At 36.2% G+C, this 14,211-nt stretch overlaps 1 protein-coding gene across 2 annotated transcripts in view; it reads left to right on the plus strand.

Moving 5' to 3' along the window:
- The window catches only part of FBXL4 (F-box and leucine rich repeat protein 4), a 65,570-nt gene that overhangs the window by 30,893 nt on the left and 20,466 nt on the right, over positions 1 to 14,211 (plus strand). For both annotated transcript variants that reach the window (XM_057739680.1, XM_057739681.1), the window contains exons 4-5: positions 2,236 to 2,480; positions 10,120 to 10,333. In XM_057739680.1, the coding sequence (XP_057595663.1) occupies positions 2,236 to 2,480; positions 10,120 to 10,333 (459 nt within the window). The remainder of the gene's footprint in view (positions 1 to 2,235; positions 2,481 to 10,119; positions 10,334 to 14,211) is intronic.

Consider the following 14,211-nt stretch of genomic DNA (forward strand, 5'->3'; position numbering starts at 1 on the left):
TTGGCAACTCCCTTGGCAAAGGATTACATTTGTGCAGTTAAAAACAAAACAAACAGGGAATTCCCTGGCAGTCCAGTAGATAGGACTCTGTACTTTCACTGCCCAGGGCAGGGGTTCATTCAGGTTAGTCCCCTGATTGTGGGAACTAAGATCCCACAAGCCATGCAAAATAAAACAAAAACAAAAATGAAACAAATAAAACTCCAAGACAAGTCCCATACTATTTCTTTTTTCTGTTTTATTTTTTTTCCTTTTCCTGCCTTTCAGAATAGCAGCCTTTAAAATATTGATACCAGTGCTGTCTAGGTTATGAGTGAATGGGTACTTTTATACACTGTTTGTGGTAAATTGATGACAACATTCTGAAGGGCAATTTTGTGTTTATATCAAAACTTTTAAATGCATGAAATTTACCCTAAGATATATTTGCAAAATTTGCCAAGATATACATACATACATACACACAATGATATTGCAGTGTTATTTGCAGTAGGGAAAAAAGCAGGAAATACATCAATGAGAAATTAGTTGAATTAGTGTGTCATCTATAAAGTGGAATGGGGTGGATTTGTATGTGCAGATATAGAAATATCTACAAGATACATCATTCAATGAGAAAAGCAAGGTGCCCAACAGTGTATAAAGTATCATTCTTTTAGTGCAAATCCAAGAATAGAATTTCATACATATTTATCTGGGAGAGATCAGAAGAACTGTTAGCACTGTTTACCGAGGGGTAGAGGAATTATTAGATTTGAGGTGGGAGAAGGAAAACCTTCTCATTTTCTACCTGCCTTCAATATTTGGATTTTCTAATATTTTATCTGAATTCTTTTATTATTTGTATAACATTTTGCTTGTTGACAATTTGCATGTCATCTGGATGATGAGATTTTAGACTAATTTTTAATTTCCTTGTACCTTCCTGTTTTTATAACACATACACACACACCTTAATGTTATTTTTCAAAAGCCCTGTTCAAATGTTAATAAATAGCAAAAACACGCCAAGCCTTCTTATGCTCAATATAGATATTGGTCAGCAGTGCGCATATTTTGTACGTACTCTTTAAGCTTATTGTAGATATGCTGTTGTCACTCTTTACTTTGTCATATTTTGGCCTTAAGCAGTGTTATTCTGACCGGAATTTAATACTGGGCCTGCATAGTTACATACATTGATGAAGAGCGTTTAGGTTAAAGGGCGTAATTGCAAATCAAAAAGTATAACTAGATACACTGCATTAAGTAAGAAACTCAACCTTCTCTTGTCTAAAGATTTTTTTACCATGTAGCAAATACTTGATTTTTTTTTTCTTAGTGTTTCTTGGTTCAGAATAGGCTATTTAGCAGTGATTCTTTGAAAATTAGTTTAGAAGCCCCTGACTGTTTACCATTAAGGAAGAACCAATCTTGAATTAGTTCAAAGGAATTATTTAAATTAGAGATAAAAATCTTTTTGATTCTTCCTCCTTAATACTTTTTTGTATCTGTTAGCTGCTCCATCTTCACTGCCAGTTGCCCTAAACGGGCTCTTGATTCCTCTTCCCTGGAATTCTGCAGTGAGCCCTGTGGCTGGTTTCCCTTCCTGCAATGACCTTTCTAAAACACAAATCTGACTTGTCACTCTGCAGTTTAAATCCCTTCAAAATCCCTCATTGCTTTTGGAATAAATCCAGCCTCCTCTGTGAGGCTCTCTGTGACCCATTCCTTACCGCTAACTTGCCTCTCACTCTTTAAAGCTGCGCCTCCCTGGTCCAAGTCCGCTTTCACTGTGGTTAGGCCTGTGTCTTGTGTCAGGTTCTAGTAGCAGTCTGTGCTTCTATCAAAGCTATGAAAACATATCATTGTACTTACCAACCCCTGCTGGACTCTGAAAACCCTGAAAGTGGGAGCTCTTCTCATGTTTGATGTGTGGTCGATGTTTAGTAAATGTTAAGTCCGTGAAAAATTGTATTATTCACTAGATTACCAAAATATATCTTTGCATTGTAAAAAAAAAAATGTTGACTTGAATTGAATATACTTTGAACATTCTTGAAATGTAATATATATAGCCTTATGTGTGTATGTTACTACTGATTTGGATAATTCTGTTGAATGTTGATTTATTTAGTATGTGAAAATATTGTTCTAAAATGTATGATACTATTGTTCTTTATTAGATCATATATGCTTCATAAAGTGATACTGTTTTTTCATTCTGGGTGATCTCGGTTTCTCTGTTTTATGTAGCTTATTCAACTGATTCTGAATCATCTTACGCTACCAGACCTGTGTAGATTAGCACAGACTTGCAAACTACTGAACCAGCATTGCTGTGATCCCCTGCAGTACATCCACCTCAATCTGCAACCGTACTGGGCAAAACTAAATGACACCTCTCTGGAATTTCTGCAGCCTCGCTGCACTCTCGTCCAGTGGCTTAATTTATCTTGGACTGGCAACAGGGGCTTCATCTCTGTTGCAGGATTTAGCAGGTTAGTGCCAAGCCTCTTTGAGGTTATTTCACCAGCAGCCTGTGCTTATTATGTAGTAGTTTCCATAAGAAAAGTTTGAAATTATATACCACGTACTTTGCAGAAATCAAAGTGAAATCTGTTTTGCGTATCATGTTCAGAATGCTTCTGCTTACAAAAGTGGATAAGTTAGTTTCACCATCCTCTTCAGCTAGACTTCATAAAATGGAGGGAAATTATGCCCTTTAGCTCATATTTTTTAAATCCCAAATAACTTTCAACAGAGCTCCTTTTTTCTCTTTCTCATATTTTCAGCACAGATGATTAGCCCATTTTAAAAACTATTTCCAAATCAAAATCTACCTCTCTAATGTGATTTGTCAGAAATGGAAAACAATTTATTATAGAACATTTTTAATTAAATCTTAATTACATGTGCAATACATCACCCAGATTTAGAAGCTCATTTAAACTAATTATGTTGAAAATGCAATTGCATGTTAAATAGGCGACCACACTTGCAGACCTGCCCAGGTGTTTCTGTTCCTTTCTATTTAAGCATTTAGTTTTCTTACTATTAAATGTCACCTGTTAAACATTTGAAAGCTTGCAGGAACGCATATTCATTTAGTAACACCGTAGTCATTTTTCTTGTGATACAAACAGGTGTTTTTCTCTTAACCTTGATGATGGTTATTCTCGTGGTATGTTACAGTGTAATCCATTTCATTAAGTTAAATAATGAAGAAGTAGACACTTTGGGGAAATTACCTGTTATTTTTGATTAACGAATAATCGCCTATCCTGTTTGTAGAAGTTAAAGTGAACTACAGCTCTCCCTACACACATCCCCAGTGGATACATTCCTGAACAGTGGTTTATGAATTAGAAATCTGTATTTGAGCTTTGTTCCCCTTGACTTAGAGTATAAAAATAAAGATGCAGTTCCAGAAATAAATATTTGATACCGTTAGATTCAGATGAAGTCATGTTTGAAATAGTACCAATGTGTTCAAAATGCTAATATTGATAGTTTATGCATCAAAGTTAAAAAATGAACACAGGCAGTAGTGGCTTATAGCATGTGTTGAAACCGTGGATGCACTGTTTCTTTCTTTCCTGCCAGAAGTACAGCCAGGGGAAGGGGTTCTTAGATAAAACATGATGGGATTGTGGGTCAGAGTCTAAAGATTTTATAACATGCTATGGGTCCAAAATTCTTTTTTATTATGTAAATTTGCTTAAGAGGAGGTATATCTAATATATATATATATAGTAGAAAAATAAGGCATTTCTTTTTTGGCAGTGTGATTTTGGTAAATTTTTATAGAATCCACATTTTGAAAATTTCTGGCTCTTTGACAGTTCTCCATTGGAACACAAGCTTAGTCCTTTCTACTTCCTTTTGCTGCAGACACACACACTTCATTGGCAAATTTTCCTTGCTATTAATGGGACCACGAAGAACTGAAGCTAATGATGACTGTGGGTATTTAGAGCGGGCACTATAGATCGTAAACCAAGGCTGACTGTGAGGGCAGATAGAACCATTGGTATCAGTAAGCATTATTTTACATTATAAGGACTTTTGGGTATTTTAATTTCCCTCAAAACTCTTTTCAGTGTGTCCCACTATTAGGAACTTATTGTTTGTTTTCACTCTCGGTGTGTAAGGCATTATGGTGAGTATTGTGGACTATGTGAAGAGATAGATAATATAGTTCCTGCTACAGAAAAGATAAAGATATAAGAATAAACATTTAAACACATCCTTCCTATATTTTTATAAATAAAATAACAGGGAGGCAACTAAAGAAAACATCGGTAATGAATGGCTGTAGTCCAGTTTCTTTGGCAAAATGTTGCATATAACCAAGGTATAATGAGTAAAATGTAAAGATAATATTAAATCAGTTTTTAAAAACTCTCTTTTTGTGCTCCTTCTGGTGCATGAACAGAAACCTAAGTTGTGAAAAGAAAACTTCACAATGCTCTTTTTAAAATTTTAGACGTGTAATGGATAAAGATCTTTTACGAGGTTAAAGCTCCCATCTACTTTCTCACCAGCAATTTCTCTTCCATTTTTTCAATTCAGCCATTTAGTTGCCCTGGGGCTGTTTAAATAATCACAAAAGTACATGCATAAATTTAAGTTTTCCATATTTCACAGGAGTATTTCAGCCAGTAAAACCATAAATCTTGATAGCATTCCTTTAAGCATAGTCATTGTTCCCAGTAAGAACATAAAAAGTTTAAATAACAGGGAGAGAGACTTTTTTGAGGGTGGGCGATACTGGGGTTTTGCCTGCTGGTTGCTGTTGGCCCCTTGACGTGACAGCTGAGTTGACAGTCATTATGGCTTGTAGGCTGCATCCCCAGAATAAACAATAAATATTCATGGCTTGATTATTAATGAATAATCTATGAATAAGTATGATCTATTTATGCTCATTACTGTGAAGACGACTTATTTATAATACTTTAAAGAAAAAAAAAGTACATTTTTAAACTAGAGACCAATGATGATGAGCTGCTTTTTGAGCCAGTCTTTGGGAAAAGTTTGATACAGTTGATTTTTGTTGCCTAAAAATCTTATCTTCACAAGCTGGAACTGTTTCACTGGATTTTAAAGAACTTAGGAATTTATTTCATTCAAAATAGCAGGGAAATTGGAATAATGAGAACTTAAAACTTTTAATCAGTTATTAAAATCCTATCCTATCTACAGATTTGTGACTTGTAACTTTAAGTACTGCTCATGTATATCATTACTCATTAAAATCACATCTATTATAATTCCACTTTTGTAATACACTTCCCTCGAGTCTTGGATATTCCTTTGCCTCCCTGTCTGCTTGTGCTCTGAGGCTTAATCATACTATTCTGATGTTCAAAAAGCCTTAGGTTTTATTTATTTTTCCACTATCAGTTTTCTTCAGATAGTCACTCAAATGAATCACCTAGAGCTCCACCTCAGTTACGTAGAGATTTCTACGCCTAACCCTCTACTTGTTCCCCTCAGAAAACGTTATTGGATGCTTTCTAGATTTAAGAACTTGATGTTTTGACACAGAGCTATAGTTTTATGGAACAGAGAGCTTTTTGCTTATTCGTATGTTTGTTTATTCAGTTGCTTGCCTGTGTTTTACACTGTTGTCTCTTTTAGATGGTCAATTCCTAGAGACTAAAGACAATTTAAGACTTTCTTTTCTACTTCCTTCTACTATTGCTGGATAGTACTGTGCAGAGTTAAGCAAGAAGTTTTGTTTTTAATGACTTTATTTTGGATCAGATATAGTAAATAATGCTCCAGCTATTTGGTATTAAAATTATCTTCAATATGCTGTTTTAGAAAACTCCGTGAGGTCAGCTAACAAAACAGGATTGTGAATCAGAAGCCATGGATATTTATACCTAATTCTCCCCTTTAGCTTGATTCTTCAGGCAGGTTGTAAGGATTAGTGCCTTTTATTTTGTGATGAAGAACTCAGATTAAATCATTCATTCATGTGATGTTAATTATTTTAGGGTGCAAGTTACCATTTAGTAACTTACTTCTTATGTATTTATATTAATCTGGACAAGTTAATTTACCTCATAAGTATAAGCAATTTGTTTTTCTCTCCAGAGACTCCTTTTCTCATAGCAGGAGACCTCGTTTGGGATTGTTTATCTGAATTTAGGTCTTCTCTTAATACCCTCAATATCAAGAAATACTTGATGAGAATTCGTAACATGGTGTGAAGAGGCTGAAGGAGATAAATAAGCTATAGTTCTCCTTTCAAGTGACCAGTATCACAATTGAGATGAATGAATAGATGACCAGGACAAAAACATGTATTTAGTTATGTGTTAAAATTTGAGGAGCATTACGGAAAGAAACAAGTTGTGTTCAGCTAATTAATTGATTCTACTGCTACTTCTGCCTTCTTGGAATGGAAATATTATGAAAAAATCGGTGGTGTAGATCTTGTAAGTTTAGGGAGAGAGACTATGGGGATATTGACTAAATCTCATTAAAAATAGGCAATATAGAAAAAGGAAGAGAAAGAGAGTCATGAAGGTATATAAGCGTGAGCATTATCTTTACTGCGCTTCCAAATTCTATCATTCATTCAATCTGGGAAGTTTTCTAGGCTGTTAACAGTGGGTTTTCTGGTGATTTACTTGCTCTCTTTAGAAGGGAAAAGTTCACTAATGAGTGCAAAGAGAAAAGGTATATCAAAGTATTTCAAGTCCAATACCAAAAAGAATTGTGGAACAAAGTGCTTTGCTAAATATTGAAGACCTTCAAGAGATAAGATGCCTAAAGATTTTAACTTTAAGAGTTAATATACTCATTTAACTTTTGTAATCTGTAAGTAATTTTAGAAGCATCAAATCAAAATAAGATACTCTAGATCTGTTACCCTATGTTCATTTCTAGATCGCTAGCTTATTAAATAGTGACGAACTAGCCATAACTATGATATGTACTCAGAGTAAGGTAAAAGTGTTAATTTTGTTATATTTCTTAGGAGCTGTTTGACCCTCTTATTCCTGAGTGCATAAAACAGTGTGTTTCAGAGTAGAGGAAATTTAAATTCTTCAAATGAATTTTCACAATTGAAAGATTCATTCAACCAAGTCATCCAGTGTTTTCTACATGCCTGACATCATGCTAAGTACTGGGTACACCAAGAATCTGTTTCAATTGCTGAAGGATTTGAGGCACCTTAAAAAACTCAATATAAACAAATCGATATTTAAGGAAATTGTGGTTAACAGAAAAATAAATTATGGTTGAGAAATGGATGAGCCTGTGTTCAGCTCAGTACGTAGAAGGTATATCATAATGTAGTACGCACTGCCTCTCTTTGGTTTTTTTTTTTAATTATTATTATTAATTAATTAATTAATTATTTTTTAACTTGGAGGGTTTTTTTTTTTCCATCTCTATTGAAGTATAATGGCTTTACACTGTTGTGCCAGTTTCCACTGTACAACAAAGTGAATCAGCTGTATTTATACACATATCTCCATATTCCCTCCCTCGTGAGCCTCCCTCCCACCCTCCCTATCCCACCCCTCTAAGTCATCACCCATCATCAAGTTGATCTCCCTGTGTTAGGCAGTTGCTTCCCACTAGCCATCTATTTTACATTTGGTAGTGTATAAATGTCAATTCACTTTGTTCCAGCTTCTCCTCCCCCCCCTTCCCATGTCCTCAAGTCTGTTCTCAACCTCTGTGTCTTTATTCTTCCTCTACCACTGAGTTCATCAGTACCATTTTTTTAGATTCCATACATATGTGTGAGCATACGGTATCTGTTCTCTTTCTGACTCACTTCACATGACATAGCTCCTGAGTCTGAATATTGAGCACCACGTTCATTGCCACCACCCGGATCCAGGGCATCATCCTCTCTTCCTTGAATATGGTCCTGGTGCCCTGATGGTCCCCCTGTTTTTACCCCTGTTCTCCTTCAGTGTGTTCTCCACACAGAAACCGGAGTGACCCTGTTAAAACACAAGCAGGTTGTGCCACACCTCTGCTCAACACCCTTTGATGCTTGAGAACCCCATCTCCCTCAAAAGCCAGAGTCTTTATAGGACACACACTCTGTGAACTGCCCCTCACCTCTCCGATCTGCTCCCCGTCTCCCTCTCACTTTGAGCCTCCTTATAGCTCCACACTCTGGGCATTGTCCGTGCTGTCCTGCCTCCGAGCCGTTGTACTTGCCCTTCCCTCTGCCTGGAGCGCTGCTGCTTAAGGGAACTGCTTTGCTCACCCTCTCACTTCCTTGGGGCTTGACTCCCCTTCTCAATGAGGCTCCTCTCACCACCCTGTCTACCCTTGACACTTCCTGCTGCCCTTCTCTGCTTTTATTTCCTCCTTGGTGCTTTTCTCTCTCTAATATATTATTAATTTTACTCATTTAACTTATTTGTTTATGGTCTACCTCTCCTACCAAAATGTAAGTAAGCTCAGTGAGAGCAGGGACTTTGCTTTGCCCACTGCCAACTTCCCAGTGCCTAGAGTAACGCTTGGGTCATAGTTGGAGCTCAGTAAATATTTGTTGGGTGAATGAATTGAGGTAGTTGATGCAAACTTGCAATTTAGCTACTATAATAGCAAAGCACACAGTAGTAAGACAGGTCAGAGGAATTTAAGGAGAGAGAATAGCTTGAGGAGTATCTAAGAATTTGAAGGAAGGGGAGGGCGGTTGTGTGAAATGCCACAATAAATCAAGTAATACAAGGACTGCAAAGAAAGGCCATTTAATTTGGGATTTAAAAGGAAAGGATGCATTTAGGGAGAGCAGAACATATGCTGCCGTGGATTAAGAATAAACGGATGTTCTTGGTGGATGTTTGGGCATAAATAAGATGTGTGGGCTACTGTGTTATTTGCAATATTTAAAATAAATTTGTAGCAATTAAATTTTTTATTATTGTTTGAATGTGTGTTGGCCAAGATTTCGCTTTTATTTTAATGTTCATGGGGTGCTTTGGTCTTTGCAAACTGTTTTCACATTATCGTGGGATGCTCAAAACCACAAACAGTGTGGTGAACGCTATTACATGTTTCTAGTCTGCCTTCTACAGCTGAGGAAATGCCGAGACTTGGGTACATGCCTTTTCCAAGGTCACATGCTAGGAAGTGGTAGAAAGGGGAAAACATCCATCTTTTGACTTAGAAGTCTGGTGTTCCTTCCTTTATTTTCATAAGTGATTGATTTAGTTTTATTTTGCATGTGTATTTGTAAGCTAATTAAATCATGTAGGAAAAAAGATGTGTTATAAATAAACTAACAGTATGTGACTGATGTGACACTGAGATGGGCAAGAAAACGTCAAGAGACCTGGACAGAGATGAGTGTTGCGCTTGTTTAAGGGTTCACTTTGCTTACTTGATAAAGTTTCAGGGATTCAAATTCTCGTAGACTCACATTTCACATTTATTATCAGACAGTGATTTTGGACAGGACTGTTTTCCTCTCATCTGTAATGTAATGAAGATAAATATAGTCATTCCTACTCTGATGAAGGGTTTTGTGTCCTACACATTGAGTTATTTCTGTGTATTTTATGTGAAGCTGCAATTGAATATCTTGTACTAATATCAACATTAGTCTAGGTGCTAAATAGTAACAGTTACAAGGAACATATCTCAACAGTACAGTTAAACCAACCCAGAAATGTTCTGAGTTGAGAGGGGGCTAGTCTGATTTGTTTTGAGGTCATTTAGTTAGAGCTGTCGCTTTGTGTGCCACATTCAAAATAAATTATCCAGTACCGAATGGGTACCCTTTAGGGAGAAATATCTTCCAAGAGTTTAGAGTTTTGCTATGTTTTGTTTATTGGCTCCGCCAGCTCAGATATGAATTACAGGTAAGTAGAAGAAATACACCCGTTGCTTTCTTAATTTCTCACTTAGCATTAGCTGACTTTTCATGTGATGTAAATCCATTTTATCTTCTCAGGTTGATTTATTTGCGCCTAACCGTGCCTGTTTTGGCACGCAGTAAATGAGAATTTAAATGAAACAAGTTTTTTATTTTCCCTAATAGGAATCTTTTCTTTTGAAGGCGTCTGCTTAGAATCGATATAATTCCAACATACTTGCAAAAAATATCTTTTAGTTTTATGAAATTCACGCGGAACATTGTTTTTACAGGTTTCTGAAGGTCTGTGGATCTGAATTAGTGCGCCTTGAATTATCTTGCAGCCACTTCCTTAATGAAACTTGCTTGGAGATTATTTCTGAGATGTGTCCAAACCTACAGGACTTAAATCTCTCATCCTGTGATAAACTACCACCTCAAGCTTTCAACCACATTGCCAAATTATGTGGCCTTAAACGACTCGTTCTCTATCGAACAAAAGTAGAGGTAAGATTTACACCTCTGCTAGTGTAATAGCCAACTGAGTATTTAGTTGCCTGTAATTGCTCATAATAATGTGATTTCTGAGTTTTAAATAGGTTAAGTGTATGATGCAACCTGACTATTCTAAAATCATTAGAGCTGATTCAGTCATTTCAGAATTAGTCTATGTGTATTGTGGTGTGGTTTTTTTTTTTTTCATTCTAAGAAATTTTTTTTTTTACACATATCCCCGTATCCCTTCCCTCCCTCAACTGCCCCCCAACCTCCCCATCCCAGTGCTCCAAGGCATCATCCATCATCGAGCTGAACTCCCTTTGTTATACAGCAACTTCCCACTGGCTATCTATTTTACAGTTGGTAGTATATATGTGTCTATGCTACTCTCTCACTTCGTCTCAGCTTCCCCTTCACCCCCTGCCCCCCCAAACCTCGAGATCTCCAGTCCATCCTCTGCATCTCATCCATCCTCTGTGCTCTTAAAATTTTTGTACTGCTGTTTATGCTTCTAGGTAAAGAAGCAAGCAATAGGCTGAGGTGAGCTGAAATGCTGGCAGGGAATGAATTAGAGAAAGAGGTGGGAGGAAAGCATGTAGGAGGACATTTGCTTGGAGTGAGAGGAAGCTAAGTGGAATTTATCCAGGACTGAACATCAGAGTTAAAATTCCTAATACGTAGTTTAGGAGTCTCATTAAAGAAAAATGAAGTCATATAATATTTATTGATCCTCCTTGCTTTTTTCCACATAGCTCTAGGACATCTTACCAGGTCATTACGTATACTACCACCTGACTCTTTTCATTAACTGTGTAGTTTATGTTTTACCATAATCTACTCAACTGTTCTCCAAATGGTCAACATTTTGGTTCTTCCAGCTGTTTTTCTTTTACAAACCATCTAGCAATAAAATTATTTTGCAGAGTTTTATGTGTACATTATTGCTGTAGGATAGCGTTCTGTAAGTGGTATGTCTGGTTGGGGTGTGTGCCTGGGTCCCTGTGGTAAACATCCACTTGCTGCCACACTCCAGTCATGTTGGCCTTCTTTCTATTCCTTGAACATTCCAGTCCCAGCTGATGGCTTTTTCTCCTTTACCTGTCTGGAATGTCCTTCCAGCTCATTACGTGGCTGCCCTCTTCTCAACTCAGTGTCCAGCTTAAGTATTTTTTTTTTCAGAGATGGCTTCTTAGACATTGATGAAAGGTAGCCCTCTGCCCCCCTCTAGTTTGCTTTTGTCATATGACCCAGTGTATTTTCTTTTTAGAAACTTTATCACCGTGAGATTCTTACTGGTTTTCTTGCTATTACCTGTCTCCTTACACTGAAATATAAGTTTCACAAAGGTAGGAGCCTTGTCTGCCTTTTTCATTGCCGTGTTCCTGGTATCTAGTATCATACTTGGTAAAGACTGGCCATTCAGTAAATATTTAAATGAATGAATAAGATAGCCAAATTACTTTTCCAAGGTGGCGTACCAGTTGCTTCCCCAGTCTAGTGACCCTGCCTGTCTTGAATGTTGCCTTGGCGAAGTATTCATCCTCTCAGTATTTCTGTTTCCTCATATCTAAAGTAGAGATAATAAAAATACAGATCTCATAGGGTCATTGTGAGAATTAATTACATGTAATGTACTTAGAGGGTGCCAAAGATGTAGTAAACTCTCAATAAATATTAGATGCTAATAACAGTAATGAGTAATAATTTTATTATGGCAGTTTGTAGTATGTTTTACTATGTGGTAGGGAAAATCTCTCTCTATTCTTTTTAAACTTAAAAAAAAAAAATCCTTGGGCTTCCCTGGTGACGCAGTGGTTAAGAATCTGCCTGCCAATGCAGGGGACACAGGTTTGATCCCTGGGCCAGGGAGATCTCACATACCAGGGAGCAACTAAGCCTATGCGTCACAACTACTGAGCCTGTGCTCTGGAGCCCGCAAACCACAACTTTTGAGCCCATGTGCCACAGCTACTGAAGCCTGTGTGCCTAGAGCCTGTGCTCTGCAACAAGAGAAGCCACCGCAATGAGAAGCCTGCACAGCACAACGAAGAGTAGCACCCTCCCACCGCAACTAGAGAAAGCCCTTGCACAGCAATGAAACCCAATGTAGCCAATAAATAAATAAATTTATAAATTTATTTTAAAAAGGGAATACTATTAAAAGAATCCTTGTGTATTATTCTTCTAGATACCTCTTTCAGCAAGGATTTTATTAGAAGTGCCTTTATTATATTTCATTTTGCTCTTTAATAAAGCTTCCTGTCTGTTTGTATAGGTCTTGTTTTACATCCAAGAGCATGTTATAGTTTTCTTCACTTAAGTTTTATATCTTTCTGGTTAAATTTATCCCTTGTATTTTGTAGTCCCAGAGACTATTTTCTTTCATTTTAATTGGTTATTGTTAGTGTAAAGAAAAGTTGGGTTTTTTTTTTATATTTATCTTGTATCTACTTGCCTTACTGAATGCTTATAATTGTTCTAATAACTTATGTCTTTTGAGTTTTCTAATGATACAATTATATAATCTGGAAATTAATATACTTTTTCTTTCTGTTCCAATGTTTAAAGTATTGCTACATTAAGTAGAACTTCATAAATAATGTAGAATAATAGAGTCACAATAGGTATACCAGTCTTATTTCTAATGTAGAGTGTTTTTTCTTTTTTTAATATTTATATAACAAATATTTGCATGCTATTATGTGCCAGGCACTGCTCTAGTCACTAGGACTTCATTAGTGAACTAAGTAGACAGCTCCCCATGTAGCTTACTGATTTTATATGTTGTTTGATGTTTTCTTCTGATAAATAGTCTTTATCATTCTTGTTTAATTAAGAATATTCTTATCAAAAATGTATATTGTATTTAAAAATTTTAAAACCTCCATTACCACACTGATCTTTTTCCTTTTCTTGTTTATTAATATAATGACTTATGTTGGACAGTCCTTACATTCCTGTGGTAATTCCTACATGTTTTAGCTTAATACATAGCTAGGTTATTTTCCTATATTTTGGAGCCAAATTTGGATTCTAGCTTTATCAGTTACTAATTGTCACCGTGAGGAAGTTTCTTGACCCCCTGTGCTTCACTGAAGTAGAGATAATGGTAGTAAGCCTTTTAAAGAGTTGTTGTGAGGATTAACTGATTTAATACATGTAAAGCGTCTACAACAGTACCTGGTCCATAGTAAATATTCTTTAAGAGTTAAGACTTATTAATACTTTTTACATCTGCTTTCTTAAATGAAATTGAGCTGTGTTTTTCCTTTTCAAGCCATTTTATCAGCTTTGGAGCTAGGATTATGACATCTTGGCAAAATTATTTGTGACATTGACATCTTTCTTCTTTGATCTAGAATTACTTTAATAAATGAGAATTATTTGTTAGATAGAATTTATCTATAAAACCATCTGAGTGTAGAGCTTTTTTTTATTGGTAGATCAGAGTAGACCTATCTAGCTCAACATAGTTTTTAAACTAATCTTTGGAAGCCTGAATATAGTATTCCTGATTTGGGGCAAAATTTTTAGCTAGAGTTTAACTGGTGACCTGCTTTGGTGCAAAGAAGACTTTGATTCTGGTTCTGGCCCTACCAGTAACATGCTTAACTCACATAGTCTCTCAAATTCCAAGATTCTTTCTTTGTAAAATGAGAGGACTGTTGTTCCTGAATGCCAGTTGAAAGATAGTGTTAGCTCACGTTTTCATTGGTCTGTAGTGAAGTGACTTGCCATTTATGTGGGTATAAAATTGTCAGCTATCTTTTCTTGGGTAGACCTATCTGTTCTGAAATTATGCCACACCTGCTTTTTACTGGTGTATTTACAGTTTTATGTTACTGTTTTATATTGCCCTGTGGGCTATCAAGACTGATATCCTCTGA

Source organism: Hippopotamus amphibius, chromosome 6, assembly GCF_030028045.1.
Source record: "Hippopotamus amphibius kiboko isolate mHipAmp2 chromosome 6, mHipAmp2.hap2, whole genome shotgun sequence".
In the NCBI taxonomy this organism is placed as follows: Eukaryota; Metazoa; Chordata; class Mammalia; order Artiodactyla; family Hippopotamidae; genus Hippopotamus; species Hippopotamus amphibius.